This window comes from Manihot esculenta, chromosome 2 (genome assembly GCF_001659605.2).
Source record: "Manihot esculenta cultivar AM560-2 chromosome 2, M.esculenta_v8, whole genome shotgun sequence".
NCBI classification, from domain to species: Eukaryota; Viridiplantae; Streptophyta; class Magnoliopsida; order Malpighiales; family Euphorbiaceae; genus Manihot; species Manihot esculenta.
Genome location: NC_035162.2, coordinates 9,349,625 through 9,370,014, shown reverse-complemented (window position 1 = coordinate 9,370,014; position 20,390 = coordinate 9,349,625). Strand labels below are relative to the sequence as shown.

The window sequence follows — 20,390 nt, the reverse complement described above, 5'->3', positions numbered from 1 at the left end:
CCATGCCAAATGTGATTATTGTTTTCCGTTAACAATAGCACTCAATATTTTATTATTTTGTAAATTAAAAACAGATAATAAATTTAAGAAATGTGAATGTGCATCACCTGAAATAATTTAATAATGATTATTTATTGAATTTCCATAATTAATCATAGCTGCAAAGTCTAATTAATTGTTCGGATCGGATGAAGCAGATTAGATGATCTGCAATCATCAGATTCCAAACACTCCGAACTCGGACCGATTCAATCAAAGTGCGGATCCAAAGGCACAGAATTTTCATCCACCTATTCAATAATATTAGAAACTTTCACTTGATGGAAGCTTCCAACTACAAGTCAGAACCGTGGCGCCGTCGTCTCTTCTCTGCAAACCAAGCCAATTTCACACTCTCGCTTTGACCCCATTAAGAACCTTAGGTGGGTCCTCCCACAAATTTCCAGTTCTCCTTCTCTCTCTTTATAATATTCACCAGTTCAAGGCTTAGCAGAAACTCATTTGGGTTCGTGGAAACTGATAAGGTGCAGATTTCTTATAATTTTTTGTAATTCTAATTTCGTGTTTGCTTTTGTTATCTACAGTGTTTAATTGGGTATGCTCCTGTTTTTGATTCAGAGAAATGATACGAAAGAATTGAGCTTCCTTTTCTTGTTTCTTTTTGGTGGAGTCAAGATGGAGTTGTTTTCGCCATTTGGTCTTCGTGTTTGGTCGTGGGCGTCTCTAGTTCTCTTGCTTCTGAATAGTGGATTAGTATTCTCGGATTCCGAATATCTGATTGGGCTTGGAAGCTATGATATTACAGGACCTGCTGCTGATGTTAATATGATGGGTTATGCTAATACTGAGCAGATTGCTTCCGGGATTCACTTTAGGTTGCGGGCTCGGGCTTTTATTGTGGCAGAGCCACAAGGGAACCGAATAGTATTCGTCAATTTGGATGCCTGTATGGCCTCACAGCTTGTGACAATTAAAGTGATTGAGCGATTGAAGGCGAGGTAATTCTCATTTCTGCATATTAGTGTCTTAAGTTCTGTTCTAATCTTCTTTTAGTGCATGATGAGGGTAGAGCTTGTTTGAAAGAATAAATGACTTCATGTCTGAGGTAAATTTAAGAACATGTGAAATCTGAAAGATTGGTTTGGCAGGGGGAAAAAGAAGTGTATAGCTTAGAATGAGCAGGAGTGTGTTTTATTTCCTGCTTTTTGAAACCATCTTGTGAAATGATATTATTTGAAAAAATGGCAGGTATGGGGATCTCTATACTGAAAAGAATGTTGCTATCAGTGGCATTCATACCCATGCTGGTCCAGGGGGCTATCTCCAATACGTCGTGTATATTGTAACATCGTTTGGATTTGTGCGTCAATCATTTGATGTTATTGTAGACGGCATTGAGAAGAGCATAGTACAAGCTCATGAAAATCTCCAGCCAGGATCGATTTTTGTGAATAAGGGTAAGTCAGATTTCCTTTTAACTGTTGGTGCATTATTCTGCTGCTTGTAAAGAGGTCAAGTTTGGTTGTGTGCGGGAATTTAGTCTCTTGTTGAATGTCAGGTCTATGAACTTATTGAAAATTAGAGATCTATTTTGTTGGATGTTTAATTTTTTTTCAAGGATCTTTGTCCTCCAACTTTTATCCTCACATATGGCATAGTGTTCTGTGGAGTTGGGATCAGTGTTGCAATTTATGTTGCATAATGTGCTTGAGTTTTCTTGATTGAGTATGCTTTTTGATTGAAACAACTTTTACTTTAGCAATTTTTTGAAGAGAGGACTTTCTTTGTTAAATCAATATCTCTTGGTCCATGATGTGATGCCAGTGATCCAAAACTTACTTACCATTAATTATCACCTCCTTTATCTTTGAATAGCAGTGAATTGCCACAACTGATACCGATGCACATATTTTATACTCTATATGCCTGACCTTTCTTTTTAAGGTTTGACCATAATCCAGTTATATGGCAAGATAAAGGCTTTCATCTGTGTGCACGTCCAGCACTAAGAAAACGATAACCTTCCACATTTAGAAAATTTAGTCAATTATATATTTAGTTATTTATATTTTTCTCATGACCTTTCTTTTTAAGGTTTGACCATAATATGGTTATATGGCAAGATAAAGGCTTTCATCTGTGCGCACTTCTAGCCTAGGAAAACACTGTCCTTCAACATTTAGGGAATTTAATCAATCATATATTTACTGTTATGTTAATGTTATTTTTTCCCCTTAACAACAGGATGTCAACCGAGAGTTACTCCTCTCATTGTTGTCTTTATTATTCTACATTGTGCCCAATTTTGTATCTGGAATCTATGCTCTTATCGAGACACTTGTTGTTACTTCCTTTTGCTTGTGTTTTGTTTTCCTTCTATTCTTTTCTTTTTCATTCCTCTTGTTATTCAGGGGTCTGGTTTAGATTGTATGGTTTCACATAATCTCATGAAGGCTTTGGCTTGCTACTGTATACTGATAGGAGAGCTGTTAGATGCTGGAGTGAATCGCAGTCCTAGTGCATATCTTAATAACCCTGCAGAAGAGCGTAACAAGTACATGTATGATGTTGACAAAGAAATGACTCTTCTGAAATTTGTTGACGATGAATGGGGTCCAGTTGGTAGCTTCAATTGGTTTACTACTCATGGAACTTCAATGAGTCGTACAAACTCTTTGATAAGTGGGGATAACAAGGGTGCAGCTGCACGATTTATGGAGGACTGGTTTGAAAAGAAAGGTGTTGGCAACTCATATTCCAATGAAAGTGTAGCTGATGGAATCCCTCGAAGAGTCTCAAACATAATTCCACACCTGCCTAGTAATCGTAAGTTGCTCATTTTGCACTTTTATCAAGAAACTGCAATTCAAGTGAGAATTTATGCCCTTGAATCAAGTGTAAGTAACCGAGTTGAGAACATAAGGATAGTTACTTGTGACAAATCGTAGCTTCTGAAAATATTTACCAAAATAAACTTGGATCTGATATCTTATTATCATGTTTTGGTGCTGTTAAACAACTTTAGGATGGAAATTGAACCTGAATGATGTGATATAGCTCCAATTTTGCATCTGGTGCCTATTGAAATATATAGTAGGAGAGAGAAATGTCATCCTTGTTCATTTGTTGGTATTTGTGAATTTGCAGACCATGAGCTCCTAGAGCTTGCTGCATCCTTCCAGTCTTCTCCTGGTAGACCAGCAACCAAGATTCTTAGTGTTGCAAGACGTGTGAGAAGTTCTCTTAGGCAGGCTGAGAAACCTGCATTTGTATCTGCATTTTGTCAATCCAACTGTGGTGATGTTAGTCCTAATGTGCTTGGAGCCTTCTGCATAGACACTGGACTACCTTGTGATTTCAATCACAGTACCTGCAGTGGAAAGAATGAGTTGTGCTATGGCCGAGGACCAGGGTATTTAACCCTCTTCCTTCTAGTGCTTTTGATGGTATAAGATGCCTTTAACCTGCTAATAGCTTGAACTTAACCTGACAGTTATCCTGACGAGTTTGAAAGTACACGCATTATTGGGGAGAGGCAATTCCGAAAAGCTGTGGAACTTTTCAATAAAGCATCTGAGCGAGTAAATGGAAAGGTTGATTATCGTCATACTTTCCTAGATTTCTCCCAGCTTGAAGTGACACTTCCTAAACAAGAGGGAAGTTTTGAAGTAGTAAAAACTTGTCCTGCTGCAATGGGGTTTGCATTTGCTGCAGGAACAACAGATGGACCTGGAGCTTTTGATTTTAAGCAAGGAGATGACAAGGTAATCAGTTATTGTTATCTTAATACATCTCAATCTCAAATTTTATATCTCACAAAGCTTGTAATATTTAATGCTGAATATTCTGCATGATTGTTTTTGTTGTGATATTAATTTTAGGGAAATGCCTTCTGGAGACTGGTCCGTAACTTTCTGAAAGCACCAAATAAGGAACAAATTGATTGTCAGCATCCAAAACCTATCTTACTTGATACAGGTGAAATGAAGCAACCGTATGATTGGGCGGTGAGTTGCATTAATTTTATATATTTGTTGTGTGGCTAGAATGTAGTCAGTAATAAAAATTTCTAAACCAGATGATACTGTAATATGGGTAGATTTACTAGTGACGGTAATTTGATAACTAGTAAGATATTTTTTTTGGTCCAACAAATGTCTTTGTTGGCCTTAAAAGGATTATTTTTTTTCTCAAACAATTTTATTTGTTCATGAATTATTCAGCCTTCAATACTTCCAATCCAGATCCTCAGAGTGGGCCAGCTAGTCATTCTTAGTGTACCTGGAGGTATAAACTTGCATTGTTCCTTTTTCTTTCTTTCCTTACAAGATTGACCATCTGTTGGTTGTCTCTTTGTTACAAATAGACTAAGGTCTGAATTTGGAAGGGATGAAAATTTGCTAATGTTTGATAGCCATAGATTGGAAAACGTGCCAAATTCTGGTTTTACTAACTAGAATTGTTGGCTGGGATGGACTAAACTGGGTCAACCTGAGCACAGTTCATTTTGTGCGATGGAGAAATATGTGAAGTCTTTTGGTGTGAATGCATTTATTTGTTTGTGGTGGGCTGAGCACGAGACATTTTTGTCGGAAAACCAAATCTGACTGTTTTATTATCAATTGTGAACATAAGCATTATATTCTGAACAATATGCTATTAATTGCTTCAAAATAGCCCAGGTTCCTTGCTGAGACCAACCCTGCCTTGGCCAGGCAAACTGACATGCACAGCCATACAAATTGGCAGAACAGTGAAGAGGCAGGTCCCTCCAAATTCTTATCTGCGGATTCTGCACTCCAATGAGTGGACCTGTGTTCACAATAACAATTTTACTAACATTAAACCTCGTAGGAGAAACATGGTTTTTCTGTTTCGACTCTGATTGCAATCAAGTGGTGGATGATATCATTATGTTCTAATTATTATCAACACTTCCTTTGCATCATTATTTGTTTGTTTCACTGATATGCTTCTCAAAGTTCATGAGTTTTACATTTCTTTCAAACAGAATTTACAACAATGGCTGGGAGGCGACTTCGAGATGCTGTGAGGACAGTGCTTACAAGTGGAAATGCAGAATTCAGTAGCAATGTTCATGTTGTTATAGCTGGATTGACTAATACTTATTCACAGTATGTGACCACCTTTGAAGAATACGAAGTGCAGAGATATGAAGTAAGTATATATTTTAGCTAATGAATTTTTTTTTTTTAAAAAAAAAAAAGTCGTATTCAAAACTGAAAAAAATCCCCAAATTTCGTTGTCTTAAAACATGAGTCACATTCAGAAAATTATGGTAGGTTAGGTTGCTTTACTTCCTTGGGAAAACTAGTTTACCAGCTGGTTTCTATAATGGGAGTCCTAGGAGACTGTCAAGTGTCTATACTTAGATACTTAGATTGGCACTGCATGATTTTAAGCAGCATTTAAGTGGATTATGATGGACAATAATTGAGCGACCTAATAAGTGGTCATAATTTTTTGTTTTGGGGCTTCTGCGATATGGTACTTGTTAGCACCATAGTTCATTTTTCTCAGAAAGTGAATTTGACAGGGCGCCTCCACTCTATTCGGTCCACATACTCTCAGTGCGTATATCCAGGAGTTCAAGAAACTTGCTAGTGCCCTTCTTAGTGGACAGACTGTGGAGCCTGGTCCGCAACCACCTGATCTCTTAAATAAGCAAATAAGCTTGCTTCCCCCAGTTGTATTTGATGCAACCCCTCCTGGTGCAAATTTTGGTGATTGCAGTTCTGATGTTCCCGAGAATTCTACCTTCAATAGAGGTGATACAGTAACAGTTGAATTCTGGTCAGCATGCCCTAGGAATGACCTCATGACTGAAGGTACATTTGCCCTCGTGGAGATCCTTGAGGGAAAGGATACTTGGGCTCCAGCTTATGATGATGATGATTTTTGCCTTCGCTTTAAGTGGTCAAGACCTTTCAAACTAAGTGCGCGTAGTCACGCTACCATCGAATGGAGGATCCCACAGTCTGCCACACCTGGTGTCTATAGAATAAGACATTTTGGTGCTGCAAAGAGCCTTCTGGGTTCTGTTCGCCATTTCACTGGCTCATCTAGTGCTTTTGTTGTAGAGTGATAATTTATTCTTATAATATTGGCACGTCTTCTATGGAAGCTATCCTTGTATTTGTCTTGAACATGATATTATTACAGGTGATTAATGGCTAGCGTAGCATGATGTAACACTCGTTTTCAAATTTCAATATTCTATAGTTTCTATGTATTTATCACCTTTAACTAAGCAAGCCCTAAATTCTGCCCTGAGCAACATAAACCGGGATAAATTTGAATTCATCTCCATATCTGGTGTACCGAGGGCATCACCGCTCCCTAGTGTGCAGCCAACTCTCAATCTTTTTTTTGGTTAGATTCACTCATTCAGCGTTTATCTGGTACATGGCTAATTAATGTGAAACATACAGAAAAATGCAATTCGCATCTGGTACGTTCTCTATCTTTGTGCATATTGCCCTACTTACTCTCCAAAAAGATGGCGTGAAATTAGCAATGTGGGAAGCCAGACCCTAACTTTTATCTTCTAGAACGTACAGTGGAACATGCTTAAGTTTGCAATATACATTATTGAGTACGTTTGAAATTGTCTAGGACAAAAATTCAGTAGTGATATTAATTAAAATGCTTCTTTTATCCAGGAAAGAAAATAGTTTAGATAGAAGCAAGAACTGAAAGAAGATACAGTTTATAGTTCTGCACAGGTAGCAGTTTTGTGCTTCCAATTAAACTGAATCATCAACTTCATTAGTGTGAAAACTATATCACCAATCATCATATTTCAGCCTATTAGGGAGTTAAGGGTGATTAATTTTCTCTTTACCGGTGAAAGAAGTGACAAACCTGAAGAAAGCCACAAAGAAGAGTGGACTAATGAACATGCTTAGAAATAGGTTGAATTTCTCACGTATTAAAATGTTAAGATCTTTGCAGTAAAGAAATTCAAGCATTCCACGAACTACAAATTGATTAGGTGTCTACACAGCCAAAGATGACACGTCCTAAGCCTTGAGAACTTTCGGTGTGAATACACTGAACAAGACAAGACTAGCACTGCAAGTAACATCTAAACTTAGGGCTTAGTCTCATCCTCATCTTCTTCTATCTTTGGCGCCAAGTAGAACCTGATGTAACCCATTTCAGCAATCTTGTACTCAACCACAACAGGCAGCTCTGAAGACAAGCTAATTGTAACTGTGTTTGACAATGGGGTCGCCTTAGTGAACGAGTTCATGTACCTCAATGCAAATGTCAATGAAACTGGCTCATTCATTTCTACTATTGTTGCTTCTTCCGGCTGTAAAGATTAGGTTGCCCATATATCAGCATATCCATCTCATGATATCATTGTTTGCAATCAAACAGAACTAGCTATTTCAAAATATCCACTATCAAGAAACTGTGATAAATTATGGCCAGCTCCTTCGACTAATTTACATTTGTAATGATAACAGGATAAAGGTGAATACCTTATCTACTGTTGTATTCTGCCTAACAACAATATTTGCAGTGCCAATATCACCTCTTGTGGAGAACTTTACTCCTTCCTTCGTCACAGAGATCACAACTATGTGCACAAATCAACCAAAAGCTCTAGCAAGTTAGAAGGTACATAATGAAACAAAGAAGCAACACTTAGAGAACCTATAATAAATATGCTTCGACGTACCAGTATCACCAATGCTTGCAAGATCTTTACATATTTTTGCAAACTCAGCTGAAGGCATCCTGACAATAGCATGATATTCTGCTTCAGGAATTCCCAGGTGCTCGCTATCAATGTCCATCAGTTTCATCTCAAAGTCTGAAATCTTGTCTTGTGCTTCAATACATTATCAAAAGAGAAAACAAACAACACAAATATCAGTTTCTTGTCTTGTATAGGAATTACACGCAATAGGCAAGTCAAAAGTATTATTGATCGAGTACAGTGGTAATACTCTGTACCAAAATGCATTCCCAAACATATGGTTTAATACTCTGCATTCCCATACAGTGGTAATACTCTCAAAATTCTGAGCGTTACCATAAGAAACAGTTGCAGGCTGAATTATCATATGGACGTACTAGGGAAACCTCACTGAAATTCTTGATTTTAAAATTCAAAATGTTGACCTCTTCTTGCATTCATAGCATTTAATCTATTCCAAATTTTCTTTTTCTTAGCAGGATCAAGAAGAGCATAAATTCCTTAATTAGCAAAAAACCATGCTAAATCAAACAATTAGAACCTCAATCATGTAGAACTATAATTCAAGAAGACAATAAAAGCAAACTTCTCCCACTTAAAAACATGCGTGCAAAGAAAATGCAGTTTTTTTGCATCCTACACAATCTAACTCTTAAAAACAAACAAGATTGAGAGTAAACTAAAACTGCACACGCACTTGCAACTTCTTTACTATACTTTATTGCTGCTTTTTGGTTCTCTTTTGTGACTGTCTTCAAGAGTGGTTTTTCCTTTTCTCGTAAATCTTCAGTAACAGGGGAAATAATTCTTACACTTTTTTCCTTTATTTTTCAGTAAATGTGTCCACCTTTGGAATTGACCATTATAATTTTGCATGGCACATAATGCAGTTACATGCCGTTAAGATTTTTTTTCCCCAAAAGTAATGAATCCCATTGGACCCACATGAGTGATCCAGACCTAAATTCTTTCATCTCCAATGAAATCACTAAATTCCTCAAAGAAACACATATAACCATCCAAACAAACGACAGTAGACAATACCACAGATCAAACTAAAAGCCAAATAAAACAGCAAAGCCCTGATCCTCATAAACCCTAACTAATCCACCAAAAAGGAGAAAGATAAAAGAACATATAAAGTTGAAATACAACATACTGGGACTTTCAAACATGAAAGTGACGGTGTCGCTGCCATCGTCAGCCTTGATGGTGATGATGTCATCATTTCCAGAGCACTTCAACATCTTGGACATGTTATTGAGATTCATGCCCATGGAAATGTTACGGTCACAGCGATAGTGCTCAAAGCCCTCCGACCTGAGGAGGAGAGCGACCAGAGCGACATGGCTTGAATCCATGGCCTGGAGAGAGAAGCCCGTGGAAGAACAATCGAAGTTGGCATCGTTTACCAAGTCCTTGATTGCCTCAAGCACCTTCTTCAGAAGGGATCCTTGAACCAGCCTCAGCTCTAGCATCCTCTCTCCTCTTACAGGTGTGAGATTAGGGTTAGGTACGGACGGGGTTTGTCTACAGAGAAGCAAAAGAACGACGGAGATAGAGTGTGTGGGCTTTGAGAATTGCCTGAAATGGTTTAAAAAGCAGCGCGTCTTGGATTGGGCGGGATTCCGGAGGAACTGCTCTGGGTTCCCGCCACCACACAGGACACTATTAATGAAGGGAAAAGGATTGTGTAGGGCGATCTGCAATATTTTTATCATGTACCCGTTTTCCAGATGGTAATGGGCCTAATGGATTTTTTTGGGCTAAACGTCCATCAGCTCCAATTCAAACCAGGTTTCTCGAGAGTCATGAACACATGAATTAATAGGACAAATTACAAAATTGTCCATGAATAATGCTATTATTAATAAAGTTAACCTTGTATTTTAAAAAATTAATTCAAAGCCTGTAAGTTTTGATTCAATTAAATAATCTATCCCTTTATTAACTTTTTTTTGGTACAATGATCCCTCTGCTGTATTCAAGAAAAAATATTAAAAGTAGTTTCTGTATAATAATTATCGGATTTTAAATCTAATACAATTTAAATAAAAAAATTAAATTAAATAAACGCGAGCTCTACATAAAAAAATTTCATATAAATTTTGGTCTATCCTTGCAAAGTAAATAAAACTTAAATTAAGTGGGAGTATTCTAAATCAAAAGTCTATTATTTCGTAATATTTAGAATTATGTTCGAGTTGTATATATAAAATTAAATAGTCGTTTAATAACATAAAAATATATAATATATTTATATAAATCAAGAATATAATAACGATCTATAAATGTAAAACGATAGTTACACGCTCAATAAAGAAAACAGAAATAAAAAGAGAAAAAAAAATAAAATCAAACTTATTAAAATTTTTCTGAACTTAAATTTATTTTTAGATCTAAACATCCATGTATAAATAGATTTTTTTAATAGAAAAAAGTGTTTTAATATAGTTTTTAAAAAATAAATGGATGAAATTATTAATAATTATAAATTATTAATTTCATTGCTAAATAGCTAAATTAATAAGCGTATGTATTAATTTTATGATATATTTACATAATTTCAAACAACCATAATTATTGTTTTTTATTTAATAATAAATGAAAAATGAAATTCTTTTAGCAAAAATAAAAAATATATTTTTTTTTATATGCAATAAGTTAAAAATATTAGTCCTCGAAAAAGGTTAAAAATATTAGTGTAGCCTAATTTGACACGGTGTCTGTATGCAACTCACCAACTAAATTTGGATTTCAGTCTCCAATCATTTATTAAAATATATATTTTTTTTTTGACATAGGGTTGGGAGTCCAACAGGAAGTCGAATCTTAGATCGTTCAAGGAATATTTTTAAAATTGCTTATATTTGTTCCGAAAAATACATAATATTTTTTTTTGTAAGCAAAAAAAAATACATAATAATATTGAAAATTTAATAATAATCAAAGATATTTCATGAATATTATAAACGTAAATATAAAATTTATTAGTAATAATTAAACACTAATTAAAAAAAGTAATCAAATCGTTGAATAATGAAATCTATAATAACTTATTAATAAGTACATGTGAATTGCGATGAAGAATCAGAAGCAACTCCTGGTAATGTAATCACAGCAAATCAATGAGCAGTAGAAGACCAGCAAGCAGTGAAAAGCCAGCTACCTTCACACAACCTTCAATGGCTAGCCATTAGCCAATTGAAAGCTGTATCTTCATGACCCTTTTCTTCATAATCACTCTTTCTCTTCTCATTTTGAAACCCTGAATTTATCTCGCTCTCTTTTTCATCTCTTACTCGACTCATTTTATTGCCCAAGTCTCTTCTTCTATCCTCATGGCAGATCTCCAGCCCAAATCTGAGATTTCCTTCGCTGAAGTCTTTCTCTGCAGCGCCTTCGCTGCTTGTTTTGCCGAGGTCTCAACTCTCTTCTTCTTTATATTTCTTACCATTTTTTTTATTTGAATTGAATTTTTAACTTATCTCTTCTGGTGCTTAATGATGACAATGGAATCATAATTTTGGGATTTTTCTCGTTTCCGTTATTGTAGCTGCCTCCTCCTATTAATTTCGTCTTTGATGATCTAAGAGTCTGCTCTCCCAAAGTGTGAAATGCGGTTTGGGGATTTTACGAATGAGAGCTGACCATGATTTTTTGAACGCTTAATGCAACATCTAACTTGATGAGCTCCATTTAAAATGGAATATAGGTCAAATTGTATCGTAGACATAAGTTGATTGAACGTAATTTGGGTAAAAAAACGGAAGTTATTGTTCCATTTTCGTATCTGTTCTTCCCATTTGTTACTGGCGGGCTTCAGCTTTAGTTAACTTCATTTTGTAGTTTTGAGACTCACTAAGATGCCATTATCTTAGTCATTTGATAGTGTAGTTCATAGGTATTACTTAGTAGATTTGAAAGTAGAAAATATAGGCATTGCAGTCTCAGATCTCAACTACTTAACGAGCTCCATTGCAGATGAGTAGTGGCTTTTAGATTAAAATAGCTCTTACGGGGTTTTAATTGCTAGAATAGTTACAATTTGTTTTGATAAAGTGGCTGATTATACTTGCTCAATCTCTTTCATTTTCGTTTTTTCTTTCTCCTGATCTTGTTTGCTATTGTCATATTTTATATCTGTTGTCGGGTTTCACAGTTCTGTACCATTCCTTTGGACACTGCCAAAGTTAGGCTTCAGCTCCAACGCAAAGCTTCTACTGGGGATGGTGTGTTGCCCAAATATAGGGGTTTATTGGGTACTGTGGCTACTATTGCTAGGGAGGAAGGTTTAGCAGCACTTTGGAAAGGCATCACCGCAGGATTACATCGCCAGTTCATATATGGAGGTTTAAGGATTGGATTATATGAACCTGTATGTCTTCAGTATTTTGCATCCATGGATGTCATTAATTGTTGATGGACATTGACATCTTAGCACAAATTGCATGTTGGATAGGTCAAAACAATTTTGGTTGGCAGTGATTTTGTTGGAGATATTCCTTTATACCAGAAGATACTTGCAGCTTTTATAACTGGTGAACACATTTGCAAATTTCTGAATGTTCTCATTTCTGAATTGTGTTAAACAATGATCACTTGTTACTTTCCTTTTTTGTGTCATTAAGTGGATAATGCATAATTATTTTGTCAACTTATTCGAAAAACCTTCACACTTGAACAGGCGCTACAGCAATCGCAGTGGCTAATCCAACTGATCTTGTTAAAGTGCGGTTGCAAGCTGAAGGAAAATCATCAAGCGGTTTACCCAGGCGATATGCTGGAGCTTTAGATGCTTATTTTACTATAGTCAGACAGGTTAGTTTCCTCCAATGCAGTAGTCAGTTTGTTGCTAGTTTTAGTATATTCGCTTAACAGTCAAGAAAAGCCAAACTATTTGGTGTTTTTGAAATTATATCCTATCCTTTCCTTTTCTTTTATTTTTAGCAATTTTATTCTAAATCCTAAGATCAATTATATTTTGTCCAACGGTCAAATTTTAAGTTAAGGGTGCTTATGAATCAGGAAAAAATATTTTTTAAATTGTGGGACCCATCCATAACTTTGATGTGGGTTCTTCAATTTAAAAATATGTTTTCCTGATAGTCAATTGCCCCGTAAGCACACCTAAATTCAATTTTGACCATTGGACAAATAACAACTAACCTCTAAGAAATTGACGAAAATTACTAAAATTAACAGGATGGAACTTTATTGTGGAAACTCGTAAGTGTTTGATTTCATGATCATTGGGCCTAGTATATTTATGCTGTACACTTTTTAAATTAGGAAGGATTAGGTGCCTTGTGGACTGGACTTGGACCCAACGTAGCACGAAATGCTATTATAAATGCTGCTGAACTTGCCAGTTATGATCAAGTGAAACAGGTAAAACCTAGTATTTAGTTTTAAGTTGCAGTTTTATTTATTGTTGTAATGGCCTATGGCGATATAATTGTCCAGTGAAATCCTAATCTTGTTTTATTTTTGCAGACAATTCTGCAAATTCCTGGGTTCATGGACAATGTTTTTACTCATCTCCTAGCTGGTCTCGGTGCAGGGTTTTTTGCAGTCTGTATTGGTTCTCCTATCGATGTGGTAAGTGTCCTTTTGCTTGTGAATCTGGCAAATAAGTCTTATTAGCTAAAAAATAGATTGAAATTGTCTTCATCATTGCTTATAGCCATAATTTCTATTTTTCTATGGGCTTTGTTCTGTTTTCCTAGACCATTCTAAATGACAAGCCTATTGATAGGCATTGTTGTAAACTTATTCAAATAATAATCATTGTACTTGGAATGATAATGAAGCTGATATGATATTTTGCTATTGTTGCAATTGACTTTATTGAGAACTCATGAGTGACCATTGATGTTTATCTGACATTTCAGCCATGTTTGGTTTGCTTTGAAATAGGAAAGGAATGCAACCCTTCGAATAGAAGTGTATTTTTTTTGTTCAGTTCACAAGGAACCAAAATAGTTTATGGTACTTTTACATCTAAATTTTTTTTACTTATATTACAATGCCATCTATTCCCAAGTATATTTTAAATGTTACTATTAAATGCTATTTCTTTATTCCCAAAATAAACTTGGAATATAATTCCTGAAATATAAACATATTTCCATTTTCTTTCCATTTCCAAAATCATCCCAGCATTATCACTGGAGAGTTTGTTGCAGATTCTTTGTATCATTTTGATCATATTTGCAATTCTATTTACTTTTTTATGGATGTCAATACTGGATTGGATGCTGTGCATGTTGTGTTGCAGGTGAAATCTAGAATGATGGGTGACTCATCGTACAAAAGCACTCTTGACTGTTTCATCAAGACACTGAAGAATGAGGTAGCTAACGTTTAACTTGGTCTAAGTTTTCATCTGGGTTCCTTCCATACCCCTTGCTATGCTTACATTCCACTGTGATAAGTTAGATAGCAGTTGAAGATTCAAAGCTGATATTGGAAATTTCTAACTCTTCAATGTTTCTGTAATTTCCAGAAACTATATAGCAAATTGTTTAACCTGCTTTCTCAGTACTAGTTATTATGTGCACGGTTAACTTTGTTTTCCCTAGTAATCTCACTCTCTATTTTTCAAAAGATTTTTGTTTATGCAACTATTCATAGTGGATTGAAGGGTGAACCAATCTAGAATTACATGAGAATATTATTCCACTGAAACCACTACCTTGATTATGTTGATAGTGACTTACAGCCACTATGTGATGCAGGGGTTTTCAGCCTTTTACAAGGGCTTCCTTCCAAATTTTGGTCGTCTGGGATCTTGGAATGTCATTATGTTTTTGACTCTTGAGCAGGTAAGATTTGCAAATGGTCTTTAGCTTTTTGGTGTTATTCATATGTAAATTTTGTGTTTGCTTCATTTTAGCTTCTGTTCAATGGTTTGAATTTTGTGGTTGTATTGCATATTTCTGAGGCTAAAGATACTTGGATTTTCAAAGGGTTAAGAAATGCTTGGCTTTAAAATTTTAGCCTGCTCCTAGAAGCCATCCTGTTACTGCCAAAAATGAGAAGGCTTATTCTTGTTTACTTGGTTATTACAGGTCAAAAGAATATTCACAAGAGTAGTATATTATGATTAGTGATGAGTTTAGCAAGCAAGAAGACGTGCATGCGTTTGGTATTTTGCCTCTTCATCTACTGGAGATTTTTTCCGCCAGAAATAAGGTTCACTGCTTATATTCTTTCCATTTAGTTACAGTGAGAAATGTCTTCATATGTTAGACACAGGCTAGATTCAGTTAAAAGTATCCTTCCACAGGATCACAAGTTTCTGTCTTTTATCTTTCAAATTCAATCAAAAACCAACACTATATACTCGCATGTTCTTTTGAATGATTAAAACCCTATGCTTAAACAAGTAGCAGCATTTCTTGTAATATTGTGCAACACTCGCTCAAATGGATTGCCCTGTATATCTGTAAAGAACTCGGTTAATGGTTGGGTAATTCATTCTCTCAACTCATTTTTATTTGTCCTAGCTGTCTCGTGCTTATGCATAACTCATCATTTTTCTTGATATCCCAGTTTTTTTGTGTTAGTTGTAACATGCATCGTTTCTGTAGTAAGTCCTTGCAAACGTTAAAAATGATTAATGTTCAGAAAGAACTGCATCTCTGGCAATTGCTCCTAGAGGCTATAAATTCATATTCTTCTTTTACACCATTATTTATTGTTTTAAATACGTGGATAGTGGATTGGACTAGTCTGTGTAATTCATTTTGGAGCTATTTAATTTTTTATTCTTCGATTATGTATTGTCGAGTCCTTATCCTCAATGGTGTGCTGTTATGTTTATAAAATAAACTAAAGAATTGAATTGAAGGATTTTTTTTTTCCAAAAAATCAAGGTTTGCATTATATAATTGCTAATTGCAGCAAAGTTCATTGAGGAACGCAAATCTGGCAATTGAAGATACTAAATATACATTTAATGACATAAATAAAAGAGAGAGATACTAGAAAGTAAATATACATATATATAAAAGAGAGAGAGATTCTAGAAAGTATATATATTGAAAAATCACTTTGAAAATTATAGCCCATTGACTTTTGGAATTTCATCTAGAAAGTAATATAATGCGTAGAATACGAGTGTAATTTGTAAATTTATTTTTTCAAATTATCATCGATGAATGTCTTTTTGTTTCATTGTTAAATAATTTATGACCTTAGTGTAGTTACTTGAAGAATAAGAACCAAGTAAATGAAATCTTGAATCTAAACTGCCATAGTTTCAAGCAATAATCATACTCCTTGACTGAAGCACAAATAAACTAGAGGCTTTAAAAGTCTTGAACATAAAGACAAACTTGACGGATGCATAATATGTTCGATATAGCCCTAGGGATTCTGATACTAGGACTCGAATCACATTTCCAACAAAACAACCTATGTTTATCATAATACATTATAGCCCAGATAACCGATCATCCCTATTCACTAACAACACTAGCAAATTATTTCTCCCCTAGAATCACTCTCAAGTTCTCTCCAGAGAAGGTAAGTTCCTCAGCTACCCTTTATATCCTACAGCACGGAATTACAATCATCACGTCCTGGGCACTAGATAAACCCTCGCCTTGATAACTGATCCGTTTCCAAGCTTGAACCCAGGACTGACGGGAAACCCTACAATCTGACCAGCTGGAGTTCCGCCACTCGAAAATTTCACTACACTCTCCATATATTGCGGATGAAGCTCAGCTCCTCTACTTGCCTCAAACTGACTTGGTGCAGGGTCGAGTGAGAATGCCAGCAAGTGAAGCAACCAAATAGCTTTCGCTAGCCCCAAGAACTCGCCATAAAACTGACTCCTTGGATGGCTACCAGCTAATACTTGCTGGCGTTGCTCCAAGTTTCCGAACAATGACTCCTCCATTTTTGGATGAACAATGGCAACATACTTCCTGAAGCAGAATTTGCCGAAGTGACAAGTTGGCAGGATTCCAAGAAGCTCAATAGGGTCCATGGCCTTCATGTCGCGATACTGAGTGAAGCAGTCACGGCGGAACTGGTCTGGGTTTAGAAGTGAGGATAGGCTGCCGTCCATATAGAAGGTCTCGTGGTCGAAGCCCTGGAAGAGTTTTCGAGAAATGTAAGACTCCAGAGCATACTTGGCGTGGTGGGTTACAATGGTGGAGGCGATGGCAGTAGCGTGGTTGTTGGTAGCGTTATTTTCAGTGGTGGCTGCAGCTGCTTCAATGGAGCGGACAGCAGCAGCAATGTCCCAGTGGGCAGCGCGCATGAGGGACAAGAGAAGAGATGTGAAGGACTTTGAGGTCTCTTTCACCTGGTTCATCGTTGCTTCAAAAAGATCTGGCGCAGGTGCTGCAGCAACTGTTACAAGTAATTGAATTATAGATGTATCCCAATTATTTTCCAAAGAAACCTTTTTACTCAAGTCCATAATATTCATTTCGAATATACAGCAAATCCATGGAAGTCGAAGAAAGTACCTTGAGCAACTTGACTGCAGCTGACTTTCCTCTTTGACTGAGATCTCCCTTTCTTTCCATTTCCATTGCTCAGGCTGGTACTAAGGGTCTTCAGCTTACCCTTCAAATTCTCCACCTCCACTTCCCTCGACTTCACCTCCCTCTTCAGCTCCTCCACCGCAGCCTCGTACGGCGCCACCACCTCTCTCAACATCCCCACTCCGTCGCCACCGTCATTTCTCTTTCTCCCTTCATAGCCACCAATACTAACGCGCCTCCTAAACCTCTCTCTTAATACACCTAGCCTCCTTAGCTCTCCCACTACTGCCACGTCAGCAACCCTCATCCTCTCCGGGTCCCACGGACAATGCGCCTCTTGTAAACTCACATATGCTCTCTTCATCGCCGAGACAGAATCGAAAGCCTCATTAATTAGCATCTCCATCTCCATTACTCTCTCAATAGCCACCATTCCGCCCTTGTTCTTCTCCTGATCCCAAGCTCTAAAACTCCCTTTCTTCTCTCCCACCTCCTCCTCCACATCCACCTTCTCTCCTTCCTCAAATTCCTCCCGCTCGTCAGTCTCATACTCGTACACTTCTCTCTCGTCCCTCGCTAGATTCCCAGAATCATGCCTGCCGGCGGCGAGTGGGTGCAGCAAACAGGAAGCTGCCACTCGTTGGATTAGGTCGGAGAAATTCGATACCTTGTTTGCCATTTCTCCTTTATTCTTTGGCTTCACCTCTCCGCGGCTGCAAAATTCACAAAAAAAAAAAAAAAAAGTGACAGGTAGAGCAGGATAATGATACCGTTTAACATAAAATACACTAACTTGATGATTTAATCGTATGGAGAGGTCAGACCTGGGAATGTAATCAGATCGGAGATTCAATCTTGAAGGCTTGACGACTACTGGATCTCTATCGAAAGGAAAAGTGTAAAACAAGCCAAGGTCGTTGCCTTCAGTCTCGAGTTCACTCCGGTGGCCCTGTTGCTTCTTCTTCTTCTTCTTCCTGGTGTACCGGAAAATGGGTATCAGTCATCAGTCACCAGTCACTTGCGAAGGTATGTTGCGTTCACCGGTGAGCAGGTTACCGCTAGATTCAGTGAAATCATTGGAGTTTGTGTATAGTGGAGAAGAGAGCGTGTGTGTGTTTGCAGGTTGGAATATCTATAATCTATTCAGACGAGTACTTTAGATCGAAACTCGCTGTCAGGATCATACACGTGTGTGAAACGAGTTGCAAATTTACGAGAATGCCCCCATAGATGATAAAACACAGGTTCTTTGATTTGGAAAATTGATGCCTAGTTAATGCTTGTCACGTGGATGGAGGATTGTCGTCAACGTCGACTTTCCAACTTTGATCCACATATTAAAAGAACAAAAAAATTACCCGCAAATTAGGTTTTTTTTTTTTTTTTAAAGATAAGTTGATTATATTTAAAGCAACAAACAGGTTCAGCCCCATGCAAGTAAATCTTTAGTTAGATTTGTAGTAAGATGGTTATAAATCCTATTTTTGTATTGTAATTAGTATCATTGTAAATATTATTTTGCACTCTATTTTCTTTTATAAAAAACAAAAGGCTAAATACATTCAACCGTAAAAGTCCATTTCAAAAGCTCTTGTACAACCGTCACTCAAGATCCACCACCGTTTTAAAGCTCTTTGTCAAAGCTCCTCCACCTCGAGTTACCTTTGCTCCAACTCCTCTCTTTCCATCGCTCAATTTTGTAACATTTCTCGGGACAATGATTTCGACCGTTAATGTCAGTCTGCTATGTTACTTCTATTTCGATATTTCCATTTAGAAAATTGATAGGATAATGCGGAAAGATCAACAAAGCAAGGATAGAGTTCAAAATATTGGCCGCCGGTAATTATGATGAAATAGATTGGTTGGATAGTATTTAATGAATTTTCTTTTCTGGGTTGTTGTAATGTTGTACAAATCTTTATTATCCACCCGTACCGTATGGACATGGAGAAGAAATGAGGTGTGCTGAAGAAGAGGAGAGAGGGAGAGTGATATTAAATGAATAAAGGAAATTATCATTTTTATTCATATATTTTTTAAAAATACTAGGTTATATTAGTCATTTAATATAATGGTAAGAAAAATATTTTCACTTATTATCAAACATAAGAAGAAAATTTTATTTTTCTCCCATGATTGATTTGTATTTGATTTCCACCTTACGTTTTCTTTCCTTCAATCCAAGTATAGGGTAAGATCTCACCAATCAAAATATAATGATACTGACAATAATTTTATGCAACTTTTTTTAAGAAAAGAAACAGATTAATTACGAGTAAAAAACAAAAAAGAAATTAACAGCAGAATTACTTAAAGCTCTTGCAAATAAAGAAGAGTGAACAAAAACATAGTTATGATATATACGATTACCTGGAATTGTTAGAGTGCATGGAACACAGCAACATACTGGAGAGCATGGTATTTTCAGCAGATCGAGGCGAGGCGAGAGAGATAGATTGATAACTATTATTTCTGATGAGATGATGTAGAAATGAACGTGCATTTTATATGCAAATGTATGACATCTCATGTTCATTTACCAACAAGACAAAAGCAAGACGTTCCCATTTGGTAAGGATATCATCCACCTAGCTACAATTTTCTATTTTCTCTTCATCACTTTACTCACTAGCTACTAGCTGCTAGCTGCATGCTACTCATTCTCGTTCGCTGGATTTGGACTCCAACTTCAATTTCTTGTAAATTTCCCTCAGATCTATTAAAATATATATATAAATTCTTTGTACTATATTTTCCTTATATTAATTTCAAGTTACCAACGGATTAGAAATCTCAACATTTCTTTTGTATTTTAATTAATTAATTTTCATAATTATGTTAAGGGTTAATAATCTCGTAAATGCTTATAATAATAATAATAATAATAATAATAATAATAATGCTTAGAGTAAGGAGATAGAGTACGTAAGTTAATTACTTATTATTAATTATTTATTGATGCGACTGAGATTAGTTTGATAATGTGATTAGAATGGAGTTTTTATTATAATTGGCTAGAACTATGATTAACTACAACCTGTAAGAAAGAAAGCGTAAGGTGGCGGTAAGTGTTCACGGCAGCCACTCGGACGTTCAAATTAATATCTCGAAATGCGAGATAATTGTAATGTTTAGAATTGAAGAGCAAT

General features: G+C 36.2%; 4 protein-coding genes across 6 annotated transcripts; 2 read left to right on the top strand and 2 right to left on the bottom strand.

The window, feature by feature from the left end:
• The first annotated feature begins 230 nt into the window (after positions 1-230).
• LOC110609247 (neutral ceramidase 1) lies at positions 231-6,253 on the top strand. Its single transcript, XM_021748693.2, has 10 exons — positions 231-524; positions 619-998; positions 1,249-1,457; positions 2,482-2,826; positions 3,148-3,412; positions 3,494-3,764; positions 3,882-4,007; positions 4,224-4,287; positions 5,012-5,178; positions 5,558-6,253. Exons 2-10 carry the CDS (start codon positions 676-678, stop codon positions 6,104-6,106), a joined length of 2,319 nt encoding a protein of 772 aa, XP_021604385.1. The 5' UTR covers positions 231-524; positions 619-675; the 3' UTR covers positions 6,107-6,253.
• Positions 6,254-6,908: 655 nt separating this feature from the next.
• On the bottom strand, positions 6,909-9,468 carry LOC110606618 (proliferating cell nuclear antigen). Its single transcript, XM_021745513.2, has 4 exons — positions 8,892-9,468; positions 7,712-7,864; positions 7,512-7,609; positions 6,909-7,339 (listed from the first exon to the last, which is right to left on the bottom strand). Exons 1-4 carry the CDS (start codon positions 9,451-9,453, stop codon positions 7,115-7,117), a joined length of 1,038 nt encoding a protein of 345 aa, XP_021601205.2. The 5' UTR covers positions 9,454-9,468; the 3' UTR covers positions 6,909-7,114.
• A 1,347-nt stretch (positions 9,469-10,815) lies between these two features.
• Positions 10,816-15,242, top strand: LOC110606536 (mitochondrial uncoupling protein 2). 2 transcript variants are annotated; one of them, XM_021745389.2, is made up of 9 exons: positions 10,816-11,154; positions 11,895-12,110; positions 12,195-12,273; positions 12,420-12,553; positions 13,025-13,123; positions 13,229-13,333; positions 14,013-14,087; positions 14,473-14,559; positions 14,806-15,242. In XM_021745389.2, exons 1-9 carry the CDS (start codon positions 11,074-11,076, stop codon positions 14,842-14,844), a joined length of 915 nt encoding a protein of 304 aa, XP_021601081.1. In that variant the 5' UTR covers positions 10,816-11,073; the 3' UTR covers positions 14,845-15,242. The 2 variants fall into 2 exon arrangements, with proteins under 2 accessions (XP_021601081.1, XP_021601089.1); XM_021745397.2 differs by lacking the exons at positions 14,473-14,559; positions 14,806-15,242 and having other exon boundaries at positions 13,652-14,019.
• Positions 15,243-16,023: 781 nt separating this feature from the next.
• Positions 16,024-18,384, bottom strand: LOC110609426 (protein GRAVITROPIC IN THE LIGHT 1). 2 transcript variants are annotated; one of them, XM_021748993.2, is made up of 3 exons: positions 18,032-18,384; positions 17,221-17,951; positions 16,024-17,101 (listed from the first exon to the last, which is right to left on the bottom strand). In XM_021748993.2, exons 2-3 carry the CDS (start codon positions 17,915-17,917, stop codon positions 16,314-16,316), a joined length of 1,485 nt encoding a protein of 494 aa, XP_021604685.1. In that variant the 5' UTR covers positions 17,918-17,951; positions 18,032-18,384; the 3' UTR covers positions 16,024-16,313. The 2 variants fall into 2 exon arrangements, with proteins under 2 accessions (XP_021604685.1, XP_021604684.2); XM_021748992.2 differs by having other exon boundaries at positions 18,063-18,378.
• Between the last annotated feature and the right edge of the window lie 2,006 nt (positions 18,385-20,390).

What these genes read in the sequence shown, in the direction of transcription:
- LOC110609426 (XM_021748993.2), bottom strand. Translation starts at nt 17,917, where the DNA reads ATGGCAAACAAGGTATCGAATTTCTCCGACCTAATCCAACGAGTGGCA. An exon ending in CTGCAGTCAAGTTGCTCAAG is followed by an intron (nt 17,102 to 17,220) that starts GTACTTTCTTCG and finishes TACTTGTAACAG; the next exon opens with TTGCTGCAGCACCTGCGCCA.
- LOC110606536 (XM_021745389.2), top strand. Translation starts at nt 11,074, where the DNA reads ATGGCAGATCTCCAGCCCAAATCTGAGATTTCCTTCGCTGAAGTCTTT. An exon ending in GGATTGGATTATATGAACCT is followed by an intron (nt 12,111 to 12,194) that starts GTATGTCTTCAG and finishes CATGTTGGATAG; the next exon opens with GTCAAAACAATTTTGGTTGG. An exon ending in ATTTTACTATAGTCAGACAG is followed by an intron (nt 12,554 to 13,024) that starts GTTAGTTTCCTC and finishes TTTTTAAATTAG; the next exon opens with GAAGGATTAGGTGCCTTGTG.
- LOC110609247 (XM_021748693.2), top strand. Translation starts at nt 676, where the DNA reads ATGGAGTTGTTTTCGCCATTTGGTCTTCGTGTTTGGTCGTGGGCGTCT. An exon ending in ATTGAGCGATTGAAGGCGAG is followed by an intron (nt 999 to 1,248) that starts GTAATTCTCATT and finishes AAAAAATGGCAG; the next exon opens with GTATGGGGATCTCTATACTG. An exon ending in TTAAGCAAGGAGATGACAAG is followed by an intron (nt 3,765 to 3,881) that starts GTAATCAGTTAT and finishes TATTAATTTTAG; the next exon opens with GGAAATGCCTTCTGGAGACT.
- LOC110606618 (XM_021745513.2), bottom strand. Translation starts at nt 9,453, where the DNA reads ATGATAAAAATATTGCAGATCGCCCTACACAATCCTTTTCCCTTCATT. An exon ending in TTTCATGTTTGAAAGTCCCA is followed by an intron (nt 7,865 to 8,891) that starts GTATGTTGTATT and finishes AATGTATTGAAG; the next exon opens with CACAAGACAAGATTTCAGAC. An exon ending in AGAATACAACAGTAGATAAG is followed by an intron (nt 7,340 to 7,511) that starts GTATTCACCTTT and finishes TAATCTTTACAG; the next exon opens with CCGGAAGAAGCAACAATAGT.